The 18,671-nt window shown below is 39.3% G+C and overlaps 1 protein-coding gene across 2 annotated transcripts in view; it reads right to left on the minus strand.

Annotated features, from left to right (window-relative positions):
* LOC117530120 (unconventional myosin-XVIIIb-like) overlaps window positions 1–18,671 on the minus strand; it is a 188,498-nt gene that overhangs the window by 86,980 nt on the left and 82,847 nt on the right. For both annotated transcript variants that reach the window (XM_034193072.1, XM_034193071.1), the window contains exons 25-32: window positions 12,380–12,469; window positions 12,172–12,291; window positions 11,877–11,982; window positions 10,032–10,156; window positions 9,788–9,942; window positions 6,978–7,101; window positions 3,314–3,514; window positions 3,132–3,242 (exon numbers count right to left, since the gene is read on the minus strand). In XM_034193072.1, the coding sequence (XP_034048963.1) occupies window positions 3,132–3,242; window positions 3,314–3,514; window positions 6,978–7,101; window positions 9,788–9,942; window positions 10,032–10,156; window positions 11,877–11,982; window positions 12,172–12,291; window positions 12,380–12,469 (1,032 nt within the window). The remainder of the gene's footprint in view (window positions 1–3,131; window positions 3,243–3,313; window positions 3,515–6,977; window positions 7,102–9,787; window positions 9,943–10,031; window positions 10,157–11,876; window positions 11,983–12,171; window positions 12,292–12,379; window positions 12,470–18,671) is intronic.

An 18,671-nucleotide genomic window follows, 5' to 3' on the forward strand; every position in this document is an offset into this window, starting at 1 on the left:
GGGCGATTTTAACATCCACACAGATGCTGAGAATGACAGCCTCAACACTGCATTTAATCTATTATTAGACTCTATTGGCTTTGCTCAAATGTAAATGAGTCCACCCACCACTTTAATCATATCTTAGATCTTGTTCTGACTTATGGTATGGAAATAGAAGACTTAACAGTATTCCCTGAAAACTCCCTTCTGTCTGATCATTTCTTAATAACATTTACATTTACTCTGATGGACTACCCAGCAGTGGGGAATAAGTTTCATTACACTAGAAGTCTTTCAGAAAGCGCTGTAACTAGGTTTAAGGATATGATTCCTTCTTTATGTTCTCTAATGCCATATACCAACACAGTGCAGAGTAGCTACCTAAACTCTGTAAGTGAGATAGAGTATCTCGTCAATAGTTTTACATCCTCATTGAAGACAACTTTGGATGCTGTAGCTCCTCTGAAAAAGAGAGCCTTAAATCAGAAGTGCCTGACTCCGTGGTATAACTCACAAACTCGTAGCTTAAAGCAGATAACTCGTAAGTTGGAGAGGAAATGGCGTCTCACTAATTTAGAAGATCTTCACTTAGCCTGGAAAAAGAGTCTGTTGCTCTATAAAAAAGCCCTCCGTAAAGCTAGGACATCTTTCTACTCATCACTAATTGAAGAAAATAAGAACAACCCCAGGTTTCTTTTCAGCACTGTAGCCAGGCTGACAAAGAGTCAGAGCTCTATTGAGCTGAGTATTCCATTAACTTTAATTAGTAATGACTTCATGACTTTCTTTGCTAACAAAATTTTAACTATTAGTGAAAAAATTACTCATAACCATCCCAAAGATGTATCGTTATCTTTGGCTGCTTTCAGTGATGCCGGTATTTGGTTAGACTCTTTCTCTCCGATTGTTCTGTCTGAGTTATTTTCATTAGTTACTTCATCCAAACCATCAACATGTCTATTAGACCCCATTCCTACCAGGCTGCTCATGGAAGCCCTACCATTATTTAATGCTTCGATCTTAAATATGATCAATCTATCTTTGTTAGTTGGCTATGTACCACAGGCTTTTAAGGTGGCAGTAATTAAACCATTACTTAAAAAGCCATCACTTGACCCAGCTATCTTAGCTAATTATAGGCCAATCTCCAACCTTCCTTTTCTCTCAAAAATTCTTGAAAGGGTAGTTGTAAAACAGCTAACTGATCATCTGCAGAGGAATGGTCTATTTGAAGAGTTTCAGTCAGGTTTTAGAATTCATCATAGTACAGAAACAGCATTAGTGAAGGTTACAAATGATCTTCTTATGGCCTCGGACAGTGGACTCATCTCTGTGCTTGTTCTGTTAGACCTCGTGCTGCTTTTGATACTGTTGACCATAAAATTTTATTACAGAGATTAGAGCATGCCATAGATATTAAAGGCACTGTGCTGCGGTGGTTTGTCTAATAGATTACAATTTGTTCATGTAAATCTTCTTCACAGACTAAAGTTAATTATGGAGTTCCACAAGGTTCTGTGCTAGGACCAATTTTATTCACTTTATACATGCTTCCCTTAGGCAGTATTATTAGACGGTATTGTTTAAATTTTCATTGTTACGCAGATGATACCCAGCTTTATCTATCCATGAAGCCAGAGGACACACACCAATTAGCTAAACTGCAGGATTGTCTTACAGACATAAAGACATGGATGACCTCTAATTTCCTGCTTTTAAACTCAGATAAAACTGAAGTTATTGTACTTGGCCCCACAAATCTTAGAAACATGGTGTCTAACCAGATCCTTACTCTGGATGGCATTACCCTGACCTCTAGTAATGTGCTGACGCGGCGCGGCGGCACAGGAAAAACACCTCCGTGTTGATAACCATTTGTTAAAATCCAGTTGGCTTTTGATGGCTTTCAGTGGAGTGAGTATATGAGAAATTGTTTATCAGCTGGAGATGTTCCAACTTGTCCTCAAGGCTTCCAACAGAGGTGTTTTTCCTGTGGCGGAGCGTCGCGGCGGCTGCGAGCCGACGCTGCAATCCGCCCGCACGTCTTTCATTAAAAAAATCTCCTTTAACAGTGGAATATCCGGATAAAATGCTGAAACCGACTTCTTCTGAAACTTCTCTGTTCTCTCACGACGTCCTGGATCAACAGAGCCTGAAATGTGGAGGTTTTAAGCTTGAAACAGGCTGACGACGGCGCCTGAGAGCGTTTCGCGATGTCTCGCACCGTGAAAAGTCCTTAAAGCGACAGAATCACCTCAGAATCTCTCATCAGCTGTTAAAATTTTCACTGAAGACCAGCTTAATTTTTCGAACCATGTCCACTTCGATGTGTCTCACAGGTTTAGAAAAAATTTTGATCAAACAAAGCGCCAGTCTCTCAGCAACATCTCAGACAAAGGAATTCCAACGAGGGGCTGGACGACTCCTCCCACAAGGAGTGCTCACAGGCGAATGACTTCACCGACAGGCGTGGAAAAACTCACGCATGCGCACGAGGGTTCAAGCATGTCTGACGTAAAAACATATGAATGAAATCCATGTAGTTTTTGAAAAAAATAAAAAGGACCTATACTTTACGGACAGACCTCGTATAGGGAGAAGTGGTGGGATTCGATAAGTTTCGACTTCTTGTCGCTCCTTTTTGAAAGAATTTTCCATTGTCTGTTGTTATATTTTTTCTTTTGTTATGTTCAAAATAAACCTTCAAAATCGAAATCAAACCAAACAACGTCAAACATGTCATGGTGATTCCTGATCACATCCTGCCAACTCATAAGACACTACCTGAGACACCATCAAGACTATCCCCAGGAGCTGCCATGATTTGAGAATTTTTGGTGGATTTGTGGTCAAATATTGGGGGTGTGGGAGTAAAGCTTTGGGTTTACCATCCCTCTAACCTGCTAAATTTATTTTGTATTAAACCCCTCCAGATTCAAGATGGTATTTACTGCCCCTCATTCATGCTCTCATTCACCATACAGACTGTAAAAGTTTTTTTCCAGAATCAATGTGTACGTAATTAGGAGAAACACACTTTAATATCATGAATAACAATGTCTTTTGTGAGGACAAAAAATATCCTGCAGTGACTCTGTATGATCACAAGGTTGTCATGGTGACAAGGTAAAAGCATTGTTTTGACCTACCCGCCTCTGAGAGGACTTGTGTACATCCTCCAGCTCCTCGTCTTTATCCTCCAGCTCCTTCTGATGGATCTGCTTCATCCTCTCCATCTCCACCTCAAAGCGCATGTGGATCTGCGAGCGAGTGGAGACAAAGTGAGGCTGAGAGAGTCTGCTGGGAGGAAATGTGTGCATGAGTCACGCACCTGTTGCTGCTGCTGTATCTTGGCAGTCAGCTTGGTGATTTCCTCGGCTCGCTCGCTGGCTTGGCTCTCCAGGAGGCGAAGCTGTTTTTTGAGGTCTGGCAGTGAATCTGAGGTAAGATCAACGGGCAGGCTGAGGTCCCGGATCTGAGCGCACAACTCCTCCTTCTGCTTCTGCAGACGGTCCACCTCTGACTGGCTCTCCTGCAGACAGCCACCCACACATTTCCTTACTGGAAATAAAATGATTGTGTTCATTCAACAAGTTCTGTCTTTTTCCTCCAGACAGTGATGGATCATTGAGATGCAGAGCAAAGGGAGCTACATGCACCAGTGCGACATCAACACTAAACTATGACTGTACTGTTTTATCACAATTTAAAAAGTCCCTCTATTTTATCACATAATAATTTCACAAGGACCATAATAGAAATAACCGTTTATTCTTTACTGTGTTATGAGTGTATCAGTGATATATTCACCTCTGTATGTTTCTATTGATGTCGCAGAATAAACTCAATCAATCAATCGATTAGGGAATAACCCTGTTGTGTCTGATGATTTACGGTCGTTCATGCTGATTATACGGTCGCCAAGGGCACAATTTAGAACTAGAAATGGGGGGGACAAAGTGCGAGGCCAGCAGGGCCGAAGCCCATAGGCCAGGGGTCTTGGGGCCGCTTTAGGCCCCCAGAAGCCAACGGTTTCTAGATAAGCTCAGATGCATTCTGAGCGTCCAGAACAGTAATTTTAATGTTTTGAGAAGACCATAAAGTGGACACCATTTGACTTATGCAATTTGAAACTGTGGATATAAGTACTTTATTCTGAGAATAGCCAGCATTGATTTCATTAACATTCTGGTGTAAATAAGGTATCACCACATGTGTAGAACTCCAAAAGAATGATAGGTTGAGTTTTCATTTAAAAAAAAAAACAACTGCAATGTGGTAAAATGTATTCATAAATATGAAAGAACAGGCTGTTAATAATTATTAACTATCACATACTGTATTTTTTTTCTCAAGATTTGTTTTTGCATAAGTTTGAAAAAACAACAGATCATAAGTTTAGGATAAATTACTTATGAATTTAATTTTCGAAGTGGCACTAATGACAACACTCATACTGAACATAATTTCGCTTGCATAGACTGATTTTGGAGATCAAGCAGTAATTGCAGATGGGCTTTCTGAGGTCCCAGATAGCTTTTCTGATTTCCTTTTCTAACTTTCAGAATTTAGTAAATTAGCATATGGTCCATTGATACTTATGTGTAGACACTAGTCCCTAGAGGCAACTATTTTTCATTTCAAATCTGGGCAAATGCAGTCCCAGAAAATTCCAAATGTGACAAACAAGAAACAGGTGTTGTAAACAAGTCAATGCTGCTAAAAATACAAACTTGCAGAAACAAAGATACTATTATGACATGGTTTGCACATAAGACTGGAATAGCATGTTTCAAGTACACACATATATGTCAGAAGGTATTGGGGACATACCATATTCTGTCCCCCCTGGTTGAAAAGGTGGGGGGAACATGTCCCCCCTATCCCCCACCAAATTGCGCCCATGACGGTTGCAAATTAAGCTTTACCGGCTTTTAAGGTCGACACATTAGTGGAACCGTGAAACGGCTATTTGCGACCATATGACAGCATGAACATCCACAAATCATCAGACACAAGGGGGTTATTCACATTGTAATTCACTTCCACCGTTTGCACGGTTTATTTTTCTGTAGGTAATTCGGTCGGCCAGGCTGACCATCGAGCCGAGGCAGCGTCGCTCCAACAGCGGTCAGGGTAATCCATGAAACGTGAAAATCCATTAAATGTGAAACAGTAATTCAGCATCAGAATCCACATCAATACTTTAGTATGGTAGCTAAAATCCACCCATTTAGGCGGTGGTATGCAACTTTCTCTCGCTCTCAGCTAAGAGTGCTAACAGCTAGCAGTATGTGCAGCTGGTGTTCTGTCAAATTGTGCGTCTCGTCGCATAAATCGACAGTTCCGCGTCTCGACGATATTGCGCATGCATGCACAGTTGTGCAGAGCACAGGAATGACATTCAACATCTCTTTAGAACACAGGTCAGGGCGCGGAGTAATACATCCAAATGTGAAACGGTCGAATATTTTGCTACTGTTATATACGGTTATTATACGGTCTGAAATCTCACACGCTTAACCAATCAGATTTGTGGAAAAAAAACGTGATTGAATTAGAATCAATCATAAACAATATTTTATTTATGTTTTAGCGGCATCTGCAGGAGGGTGTGCGTGTGTGCACACTTGAGCTTTTGAAAAGAGCAGAAGTTAGCTTTGAGCGCGTGTGATGTGCGTGCACACTGGCGTCCACAAGACATCTTGGAAATCACTGCAGAGGTGTTATCAGGTTACAAAAGCAGCATTTTCAGTCTTAGAAGTGTTTATTTCTCGCTAGCTTTTACATTATATATGAGAAACATGTTATATTTACAGAGAAACGCAACAGTTTCAGAGCGGATATCACCATGTGTGATGCCTATGCACGCTGATGTCCACGAGATGTAATGTAGAACTGGATGATTTTATAATCCAGTTAAGAGATATTGGTAAGTTAAAGACATTTGAAACCTTAAGTGCACTTCTGAATTAATAATGTAAGTACTATACGAGGTCTATTAGAAAAGTATCCGACCTTATTATTTTTTTTGAAAACCATATGGATTTGAATCACGTGTGATTGCGTCAGACAAGCTTGAACCTTCATGCGCATGCGTGAGTTTTTTCATGCCTGTCGGTTGCGTCATTCGCCTGTGAGTAGGCTTTGAGTGAGGTGTGGTCCACCCTCTCGGCAGATTTTTATTGCGAATAAATGTCTGAACGATTTGGAGCTTTGCTGCATCAATTTTTTTTCCAGAAACTGTGAGAGACCTCCAGGTGGACACCGTTTGAAAAATTCATATGGCTTTGACGGACGATTTTATGGGGATTACACAGATTAAGGAGTGATCCAGACGGTTTAAAGACCGCCCACAACTGCTGAGAGTGCGCCGCGCTCCGAGCGCCGATCGACAGGCTCCAACCCCGCTGGAACAACCAGATCATTTCCAACATGAAAGCTTTGTTGGTCCGGGACCTCGTCTGACTTTCACAAAAAGGCAGAAGATGTGGACATCAGCACTTTATCGGCACATTCCACCGTTACAGGAGTTTTTTTCATGGAAAAAGAAGCGGAGGGACGCGCCACCGTGCCGCTCATGGCGCGGCACAAAACCACCTCGGTGTTGGTCTCTCAGGACAGCTTTCAGGTGGATTTCAGATGGATTCCGGTTGCTTTCCAGTCGTGTTAATATCAGATTGTGATTGTGCATGAGCTGGACATGCCCCAACATGTCCCGTGAGGCTTCATCACGGCGTTTCTTTTCTAATAGACCTCGTATTTTTGACATGGTGTTGATTTCAAGAAACTTAAATTAAAACTTGTTTACCAAATTATTGTTTTTTTTTTTCCTATTCACAGTGTGTGTGTTGTAGAATCATTCTGCCTCAGGACTACAACAGTTCAAACTTCACTGAAGTCATTAAAAATCTAGTATTGCCAAGACATTCTTGCCCACATTGAGTGTATGTAAACTTGTGAAATCAGCTTTACTTGCATCAGTATATACATACTTGTAGACTGTGGCGTAAGAAGAATATTTCCGCTCCCAGAGCCGTGGATTCCTGGATGGCTTTGTCCTTGAGCTCTCTTTCATTGTCTGCTTCCTCTAAGGCATGGGTCAACTCACTGTCAAATCTGGACAACACATAAGAAAACAGCAGGCAAAGGTGTTGAGAAAAGATGCTGATTTTATGTATCTTTACTAATATAATCTCAAAACTCAATACATTAATTCTACTCAAAGGTCAAATGTTTTAACACTGGCATTCTACAATTTAGTTAGTAGTTAATAACAATCATATTTCCACACTTTACAGTTTCCAAACTTAGTGCACTTATAGTACATGTACTGTGAAATAATTTCATACTCATTTTTCTCAACATTAGGCCCAGTGTCCATAGTTTTTTTTTTTTTTTGGGTTGGCAGGGGTTGGCACCAGCATCTTTTTTCAGTTGTTCTAAATGAGAACTAAGCACATGAAGCCACATACAGCAGCCTCCAGAAAAAATGTGGTCCATCATTTTTCATACCAGACCACTTTTTTGTGCATCAAGTCTGAACACTTTTAAGTTGAAAAGTTTTCAGAACAGTGCTTTGACATCTCCGCAGTGCCTTTTCAAGCAAATGGGAGAAAAGGTTTATTTTTATGATTTGTCATTCAAAATCTGTCACAACAGAGACAAAAAACCTGTGGTAGCAGATTGGAGAGAAATTTGGTCCTAGCTGAGGGTGAGTGCTTTTTATTGCCATACATTATAAATCCGCTGTTACCTGTTTATTGTCGTTGGAGAAACAAAGGTCGCAAGGAGTGCTTTTGTTCCACGCTGAAAACACTGAAATTGCTATGATGAAGTGGTTTTGAGTGCTCTTAGCACTTCTTGGCTAAAATAAATAAACAAATAAATGCTATATGCGCACTGGGCCTTAGGAAACACCAAAATAAGAAAACCAAAACAGGATTTCAGTTAAACATGGTTGCATTTGTTTTTTTTAAAAAAAACCTCAGCCTCATACATTTCCATGTAGCAACATAAATTCTGTAAGAAAAATGCATCTTGGAATAATTTGTTTCAACTTATCCAACTCTTTTCCAACAGCTCGTGCATTGGCTGTCTTCATCACTGGCTCTCTCCCTGAATGAACAGAGACTGAGGGACACCATACACAGGGGGCATTGTGACCCTGGTTTATGTTCTCTGGTTTGGCTTTTTCCACAGAGCACTCTTGTGGTTTCTCTGTGTTTAATTTCTCACAGAGCACAGAGCAATGTACAGGTGTCTCTCTAGTTTACATTGGTTTCATGCACTCTTTAATTGTATTCCCTTGCATCTGCATTTTGTTCCTTTTGTTCCGCCTTTTGTTTTCTTTCCCACGTCCCCCTCAGTGCTCATAGCACAATATTAGTCTCCTCATGATTCTGGCTTTTTGTTCCTTCTGGGTTTTAATTCTCCAAGCTGTCGTCCTTGTGTGTTTCTGCCATTAATAGATGAGCATCTTCTTAAAAGGTGTCCTTTTAACTGATGCTACATTTAGAAATGATGGCATCAACTCCAGCTGAAACGCTAATCTTTCTGTTAACCTTTATAGCTCACTGGAATAACCAACAGCAGGTGGCAAAGGCAGCACCAACTTTAGCAGCTCACTGGAATTGCCTACTGACTCTCGAAGTCTTAATGGCAATGTTCAAGAAATTATTTTCAACTTTGAAGTGAGAGATGGAGTTTATGCCACTTTAAATTGTATTAGGACATATGTACAGTGATCTACACAGTGCAAGAAACAATTAAAAAAAAATCTTCTGTAGCATATATGATACTCTAAAGTTCACATTAAAAAAATCAATTAGACTCAGATTTTTATTTTTATTTTTTTGTAGTCTTTTCAACATTGTGAGACAGAAATCCATGTAGATCTGATGATTTCCATTGTCTTTTTGTTCATCTTGCTTGTTTTTGAACTTTAAAAGTCATTGTGTTAGGTAACAGCACAGGTAGTGGTGTGCACATGTGCAAAACTGAGTTCCTGTCTGTTGTTAAACTCGCCCCTAGGGGAACGCTTTATTAAAAAGGTCCACGTACAGAAAAAAGTATGATTTTATAATCCAGTGTGATTTACACTTTGGAAAATACGGAATCCACGTTGAATTATTTGGCGCACTGTGCCAACTTGAGCACACACAGAGCACGCTAAACTGAGAGTTACTCCGAGTGACATGTCATTATTGTGTGTTTAGGTGGATAATAACAAACGTGAATACATGTATTGGCCACAAAAGAGATTATGTGTGCTCAAAGGGTTACATGCATGAAGAGGTAGAAATGAATGTCTTGGTCGTACGCACTGCAAAAATGATTGTATTATTTATCTCGTGCATACAAACTGATCAAACTATGGGGGTGAATTACGTTGTGCACACATTCGCATTTCAGATGCTATACAATTTTAGCTTTTTCCTCTCTGTGGCCACTCTGGGCTTCTTGGGTTTGGACACCTTCATGTTCACACTTTAGATGTTAGGTCCTTTCAACGCATTCAACTTTTGGCTGGTCTCATTTCAGATTTCAACAACTGATGCATGCACATCCAAAAATGTATAGTGTGGGGGCATGTCTGTGCCCCCCTTTGTCCCTCTTCACCTGTAACAAGATGTATGTAATACCACGTAATACACGTCATTATGTAAGAAGAGACAGCACCAGTCTTGTTGCACTAGTTTTGAACATGCTCGAAGTACTGCCATATGGTCTCATCTCAGCAACACGCAATCACAGCATTGTGTAGTGTACAGCAGATTTAACAATCACAGAAGAGCAGACACACCTCCTCTGTTTGCGGTCAACATCATGCATTCGACTCTGTAGGCTGTCAGTGAGGACTCGGGCATCCTGAAGGTCAGAGGTCACCCGACGACAATGACGTTTCAGCTCTGTTGCACTCCTCCTAGACTGCTCCAGCTGGGCTTGTAAAGTAGACACCTACGCAAACACACACAGACACTGTGACTGAGTACAGAAGTGTAATCTCCCATGAGAGTTACCGTGCACGTCACAATGTCCCAAATCACCTTGGTGTCAAGCTGTTCTCGGGTCTGTCTCTCCAACTCGAGCTTTTCCTCCGTCTGCTTGAGTCTTCGGCGGACAAACTCAACTTCTGTCTGGCAGCACTCCAGCTGTATGAGCAGCTCACTTTCTGCAGGGACAGAATGATGTGACTCTGTCAAAGGTGAAGGTTAGCGTCACCTAAAGGGCCTTAGTTTGACAGAGGACACAAAAAATGAGTATCACAGAGGACAAAAATCCATTTGGACACATCTGAGCACACGTTGCTATTTCATTGGTGGGAAATAGAGGTGCAAAGACAAGTACTGTCTTTGCACCTATTTTATGGGTTAGCTGTACAAATATATATTTTGTTTGTGTTTCTGTGTGTGCATGCATGCGTACCTGCATACATGCAAAAAATGTGAAAAAGACAGACAGCTTTCTCATAAAATGAGTTGTTTCTTATTTCTCCTACTCCATTTTTTCACCTACCTGCAGTAACCATATGTTACCATACAACAACACCAAATCAGAAAAAAACTGGGTTGATATGGAAAATGCAACAAAAAAAAGATGATTCTTACTGTATATGTACTTTGACTTCTGTTTCATTGCAGACAGTATAAACCCAAGATAATTAATTTCACAATCATTTCATAAAAAGCTGGGATGCTAAAGCATTTACTACTTGAACATTTTGCCACAGTTTGGGATTGAAGATGCCGAGCGATGAATCATTTCAGGTGATATTTTGTCCTACAAACAAGTCTTAAGGCCCCTTCATACATAACACGATTGTGGACAAATCAGGCCAAAACAGGCTGAATGGCTGCTGTCTCAATGAGAAAAATTGATGTAACAATTTGCATTGATTTTTTAAGTTATTTCATCTTAGTTATTTCAACTTTCAACTGAGTTAATGCCACAGGATTTCTCTAGTTAAGTTGAAATAACTGTTAAAAATCTATGCAAATTGTTACATTAATTTTTCTTGTTTAGACAGCGGTTAATTTTTTAGAATGTGGGCAGTGTGACTGAGGTGATACACCTGTCAACAGTGGTGGGCACAGTTCCGCTAATCTGCTAACAGCTAATTAGCAAAGCTAACTTTTTGTTAGCAGATTAGCTTTTCAGCAAATTTTAAAAACCATCAGTGGACCACGTAACATCCACTAAATTTAGCTCCGCTAACTTTCAGTCCGCTAACTTTTTTTTTTTTGCTGACATAGTAAATAAAACTTAACAGTCAATATCATACATTTTAGTACTACCCTTATGGTTTTACTCATAAACAACTAATTCCGGACAGTTTGTCAATATTAACAGTAACTGTGTCATTTTTACAAAGAGAAAATATCACACATATGACATTTCTTTTAAAGGAATGCACTAAATTCTGAAAGTTTGAGCTTTTAACAGACACGTGCCAAAAGGCATTATGGGAAAATTCAAATGTCTCTTTCTCCCAAACTAGTAAACAAGAAAAAAAAAACATATACTCCGGAAAATATGGTATGTGCGTTCATTCTATTCAAGCTCAAATCTGCAGACCACATATAATTAAACTATTTGTCATTGTCTGAGACGCCATAATCCTTAACTGTATGCAGGGTTTCATACAGAAATCCAACATTCAATTTGTGGCCAAGTGGTTACGTGCACTTGTTTCTAGAGCAGAAGGTTTCCAGTTCAAGGCAAATCATGTACATCCACCTTGCTATAGCATCTAACTACTAACATTCAGTTTTTCCTTCTTTTTTTAAATAATGTGTTTCTGAAATCAGTGAGGAACAGAAAAGTCCAAAGGTCAGACAGCTGATCTGAAGGTAATGTACGGTAAAACCAGTGAGATGTTCTCCTGTTTTTACCTGTACCTGTTCCTTTTTGACTCTGACTGATCAGGGTTTTCTGTTTCTCCTCCTCCAGCTGCTTCTCCAGGGTTTCCATGGTGACTTTACACTGGTCTAGTCGAGCCTAAAGTAGAAATAAAAGCGATGGTATTCGACAGTGAAGCAGATGCATTCATGTGCATGACAGCAAAGTAATAAAAGAGTTCGGTGTAGTGAGCAGAAAAAGAAGTCTGCTCGCCTTCCTCTGGACTCGGGTGCTAAAAGTACAGAGTAACAGATTACTTTTTGAACAGCGACGGCTCACTCAGTCTACCTGCAGGTCTTTGTTCTCCCTGCTGAGCCGAAGTCTCTCCGCCCTTTCCACATCCAGAGCCTGACCCACCGCATCACCACGGAAACGCTCATCGCTCAGCTCAGACGTCACAGCGGTAACCTGCAGACACACACACATGCACGCAGATCACAGTGAGAGCGGCGTGCAGTGCGTTTAATGATGTGTGCGTGTGTGCTGCTGATCAAACCTTGGTCTCCAGGTTGTCTGCAGTCTGCCTCAGCTCTTTCCTCTCCTTCTCTGATTTCTCCAGCCGCCGCCTCACAGCCGATATCTCATCCTGACAAAATGACAAAGCGGATCTCACGGCGTCTTCTTTCAAGCCCTGGTACAACATTTGCTTCAGGCATATTTTTACTGTGTGGGGAACACAGCCACCTTATTGTTCGTTCATCTGTTGCATGTTGGTAGTGGATAGAGGTGCTGATTAATTATTCATCCCCTTGCCTTGAGCATGCCCCAAAAAGTCTGTACTATAATTAGGTCTGTGTGATTGCACAAATTATTACAAATGAGCAGAGGTACCTATCTTGGCTTGGATCGAGAGTAGTTACAATATTTGCAGCGTTTTTCATAAAGAAAATGAAAGTTTAGGCACAATGCTGGAGAGGGCCCATCAACAGTGTAGTTTTAGGCTATAAATCACTACAGCACTCACAAAGTGCTCTTATTCAGTCTCTTAAAAGTACTGTACGATTGTGCAAAAACTATCAAACTTGTGCTGTTTCCTAATATTTTAATGAACGTTTTATTTTATTTTGCATTTTCATGTTTCATGTTCTATATTGTATTGACTCAGAATAATTAATGTCATGATTCCACACACTCTGATAGTCGGTGACAGTATGCACCTCTAAAGCTGGTTTGCAAACTGCAAATAAACATGAAGTTTTTTTTTACCTCCACCAATGTTTTGTTTGTTTGTTTGTTTGTTTGTGAACAGCCTGGAGCCCACAATTTTTTTATATATCATTATGAAATTTTTACTGAAGCGTCATATCCTGATTGGCAAGAAATTATTCTATTTTCAAGGTCATAGGTCAAGGGCAAAGTCAGGAAAAATCTTTAAAGTTAGGGATTTAAAGATCCCAAACTTTAACACTGAATGAATTTTCAAAAATTCATAACTGTCAAAAAAGATCCAATTTGTTTTATATATTTGACTGCATTATGTAGGATGGTATCCTTTATCAATGGATAAAACTTAATCCAGATGTGATCCAGATTACAGATTTTGTGGTCATTTAAATTTAACATTGAAAACCCCATTTCATGTATTTACGTATATTATATCTTAATCAAATGTGCCTCAATCACTCTCATATTTGAAAGTGAGTTGCACACCGGCACTCACTATCGCCTGACAAAGTTTTATCTGGATCTGGTCCGGATTGTGGATTTTGTGTACATTAGAATAAAAATTGAAAAGCCCATTTGTTGTACATTTTGCATTATATCTCAATCAAAAGCATCTCAATCACTCTTATTTGTGTCAATGAGTTGCACACCGGCACTCACTATCGCCTGACAAAGTTTTATCTCGATCTGGTCCGGATTGTGGATTTTGTGTACATTAGAATTAAAAATTGAAAAGCCCATTTGTTGTACATTTTGCATTATATCTCAATCAAAAGCATCTCAATCACTCTTATTTGTGTCAATGAGGTGCAGACTGGCACTCTCAATGAATAGACTAAGTTTGATCCACATCTGACCCGTACTGCGGATTTAATGGATATTTGATTTTAACATTGAAAAGCCCTTTTGATCTATATTTTGTATTATAGTTTAACTTATGAAAAGCCACTTCTAACAGGACTTTGACCTTGAAAAATTTTTTCCAAGGTAAAAATTTGTGGAATTGGAAACTAGTGTTAGCGGTGCTCTAGTATTTTTATTTATTCATAAATTTTATGTTATGCATGATGGTAACAGCTAACATTAGCATAACCGAATGGCCATTTGAAAGCATTTTTTATATATATATAATATTATTATATCTGTAATAATGTGGCTTGATGTGAAATGAATCGGTGTAACAGATCATCTGAGAGGTTTGCACTCAATTTTTTTATCTCAAATGCGGTGGCAGCTTATGCAAACAGAAAGCTACTTCGCCAAGAGTGCCGCTGTCACGACGGACATGGACACATGGACACACCTACAAAGTCGTAGAGCCACACAAGGTCGTTCATGATGTAGATGTATATTTTACAATGTTAGAAATGAGTTGCAAGCATTGACAATAATGTAATAAAAACTGCTTGTAAGTGCGGCAGCTTCTGTGTTTGAAGCCCCCTGCTGTTCACAGGCTGTTACAGTAGTTTAAGTTTCATTTACTTACATTTTTACACAAGCGGTGAATTTAGACACTTTTCTGTTTTCTTCCTACAGGTGATGGAAATTTTGTTGCAAGAAGTAAGAAATCAAGGAAAACTTCTTTTCTTTTTTGCGTATTTGGGGTCACTGGAATCAACATCCATTTGTGATGATGGTGGCAAATCTTGATCCATTATTAGTTTACGATGCAGCTGTCTGATTTCAGCTACCTGCTGTGCTGTGTGTTTTTCTCACACAAACGTTTGGTGTGTTCATGCAATTTGGCACTCCTTATTCTGGCATCTTAGTAAATCAGGCCCACAGTGTTCATAGTACCAGAAGGAAACATGACTGAACAAACGGTTTTAAATTGTGCAGAAAAGTTAACTCACTGAAATGAGTTAAAGCTCATGTTATTGGATAAAAAGGTGTAGGATTCATCTGCAGGACAGACAGGCGCTCCAAAGGTATAAATGACTTCAAGGCTCCTGTCAAATCCTCATTATCCAAGAGCAGGGTTGATGGAATTTAATCAAGTCTAATCCTGTTTCATTCTGGGTTCAATGTGTCTGCAGACTGTGGTCACAGAGTCACGGAGAACAGTGTGTGTGTGTGTGTGTGTGTGTGTGTGTGTGTGTGTGTGTGTGTGTGTGTGTGTGTGTGTGTGTGTGTGTGTGTGTGTGTGTGTGTGTGTGTGTGTGTCTCACTGAAGTTAAAAGTCTAAATGGATGTTTTTCACTCTGATTTGATCCCAACACAGTCCACATGATTATGTTGGTAGTTTCTAGAATTGACCAGGTGAGGTCAAATTTGCCAAAGGTCAATCATTTGGGATTGTGTCATGAGGTCAAAGGTCCAAAATCAGTGTTTTCATGGTCCTGTTTCTGATTTCTATCATTTTCGTAAAGGTCAAGGAATCTGACTTTCAGTTCGAGTTGGACCAAATGTGACACACTTAGGTGGATTACTCAGTCAGTCATTTGAGTGAAGGCTGAGGTCCTTTAAGTCAAATTTGGATTTTCAAGAATTGGAGTCAAGGTCATTGGGGTCACAAGTCAAATACTAAGATTTTCTCTGTGATTTCAAAATTAGTGCATTACTTTAAAACTAAAACATATAGCTGATATTTCCACTTTGTAAAAATGACAGAGGTGATGTTAATTTCACTTACCTGTCCGTAATTAGTTTGTTTAAAGTTTTAAGCATAAGTCAAAACTGTCTTGCTGTCCATGACTCCTGTGACATGTCTGCAAGTTTGTATGGCTGCAAAAATAAATGAACTTTTTTCCCCCTCTTCCTTTCTTTCTGGTAGCCAGGTCTCCTCTGCTGGCAGAGGATTGAGCTCTACCTCTCATAGCTGTCTGTCTGCTAGAAAACATGTAACAGGCAGACACTAGAATGTATGATTTCAGGCTTTATAAATGTTTTAAACTGTCAAGCTTTATTCACTATGCCCGAAAAAATATGTTATCGGAACTAAATTTAGCGGAAGTTAATTGGTCCGCTGAAGGTTTTCAAAAAAGTTAGTTTTGGTAATTAGTGGATTAGCGGAATTCTGTGCACATGATGTGCATGTTTTGGGCATAACATAATATCAATAGAGTGTCATCTGTCATTCTCTCTAACACACAACTATGCAAAGTGGTGGCACATTGCTAGTAAGATGGTGAACTCTGAAGTGAGAGGTTTTCTGGCAAGAACACAAATTGACATGCAAACCACACACACAAAGCACTGACAAAACAAAAACTCTTGTCAAAGCACCACATTAAAATAATAATAATAATAATAATAATAATAATAATAATAATAATAATAATAATAATAATAATAGTAATAGTAATTTATTGTTATTATTATTATTATTATGCCCTGGACAATTTAAACAAAGTTAAAAAGATGATAATATTACAGATACTTGAACAAATCTAAAACAGAAGCCATACATATAATTTATAACAAGAAATTCATTTAAAATGAATGAAAAGCATGTACTAAGTGTAAACAGAAGAATAAGGCAGGTTTTGCGATTGACCTCAAATGTCTGTACCTAAGTGAACCCGCTAACATCCACAGGCTGTTCCATAAGGAGCAGCACCACGTTTCAAAAATAACTGTAATGTATAGACCAGTGCGACTCATATGTTTTACTCCTTTCAGATGCATTTTTGGACAGATGTGATAAACACACCAGTGTAAATTATCGTCTGATTTTTAATCTAAGAATTGATCTGATCCAGGCTCAATTCTCTCTTGTAGCTTTTGTCCATTTTGAAATTTCACATTCCAACATGAACTGTATATTTGGTGATGCAGCAGATTAAAGTTGCACTGTGCATACTTTGTCCGATCACAGCCTCAGAAGCATGCGTCTCCTTCACAGCTGTTTGGATGTCTGGACTGTTTCCCTCACGGGTCTCCTTCTTGCACACTCTCTCAGATTTGTGAAGTGCCTCCTCCAGCACCATATGTTGTAGTTCTTACTGACCGATGTAAATGAAGTTCAAGGCATATTTAGTAAACTTGGAAATGTTCATGTATCCATCACCTGACTTGTCTGAAAATGTGATGATTTGTATTAAAAATAGTTGTTGAATTTAGTTTGTCTAATTACTTAAGGGATGTGGAAAATGAGTGAATATTACTAAAAATAGCTGTAATTCTGAAATGGCTCATAGAATATTTTTGTTGAACCATTTAAGTTGAAGCTCAAGTTCCACACTAAAAGCATTGATTGATTGTTTCATTTGACCTCCATTATGGCGTCAACATCCAAGTACATGTGGACCTGACTTTAAGTAACACTGGTATAGCACTTGATGCTGTCCTGTGTTGCAACGTTAAATGTTCAAATCAAAACCACAAGTCATTTCTGAGTACTGTGTTGCAAAACTGAATTAAATAAAGGCAGAACACTTTTCTGTCCAAAAAGTGATAAGCAATATAATTTCAGTTGAGGATGGCATGAATTTGTGTTTGAGGTCCATGTAGACAACAAAGACAAAAAGTGGGTTTAACAGGAAAAGCTAGGAATGATCCAGCATGTGAACCCAAGAAACAAGTAAATGCTAGATGTAAATATGTTGCAACTTTTTATGAAAGAAGTGTGCAGGCTATGAGGGCAAATTATGGCTAAAAGGATTCTGCACAATGCAATTCATGAATTTGGTAAAGAAGTCAGTAATGGTAAGATGACCTTGCCATCGAGCATTAATGGAATTACTGGGTCTCGAAGTATTGCTGACCTGTGGGAAACACACTACCGGGACATTTTTACATCAGCCAATAAAATCATCAGCGTTTATTTATTTATTTATTTGTCTGTTAGCAAGATTACGTCAAAACTACTGTATGTGTTTTGATAAAACTTTCACCACAGAGAGATATTAGGCCATGGAAGAATCTATTACATTTTGGAGGTGATCCGGATCCGGATTCTGGATCAAGTTTCACTTTATACTGTATAGGCTATGAAAGATTACTTTTAGCAGGATTGCGTCAAAACTACTGCAGGGATTGTGACGAAATTTTCAACATGGATACATATTAGGCCATAGAAGACTCCATAACATTTTGGAGGTGAGCCGGTGTCACAGACCAAATGGTCCACCCCTAAAAATCGATCCGACCTGTCTTTACTGCGCATGCATTGTTTGGGACAACAGCAGCTTCTCTGAGATGTACTCTCTTCACCCAAAGGGATCAAATGGATTAATGGGATTATTAACCATCAGGTGACAAGGTAAAACCTCTTAAATCATTCGAAAGTCAGTTTTAAGCAGAAAAGGAGGCAAAAATCAGTGGTGCTTTGAAATGACAGAGCCGCCGTGAACTCACCAGCTAGCAGCTCGTGCTGCGCTCTGATTGCTTCATCCGTCTTTTATGATGAAATAATGATGAATTAATGTGGAAATGATTGTTGTACAAAAGCTTCAGGTATCTCTCGCTGAGATAGATGATGACTGGAGTGCAGTTTGAAGCAGAAACGAGGTGATAATCGGTGAATTGCGGCTAATGACGCATATGCAGTGAAGGCATGGTGGACCAATTTTTAGGGGGGTCCGTTCAGTCTGCGACACCGGATCCAAATTCTGGATCACGTTTCACTTTATGTAGGGTTTGAAGGATTACATCAAAACTACTTCATGGATTGTCACCAAATT

This window comes from Thalassophryne amazonica, chromosome 17 (assembly GCF_902500255.1).
Source record: "Thalassophryne amazonica chromosome 17, fThaAma1.1, whole genome shotgun sequence".
NCBI classification, from domain to species: domain Eukaryota; kingdom Metazoa; phylum Chordata; class Actinopteri; order Batrachoidiformes; family Batrachoididae; genus Thalassophryne; species Thalassophryne amazonica.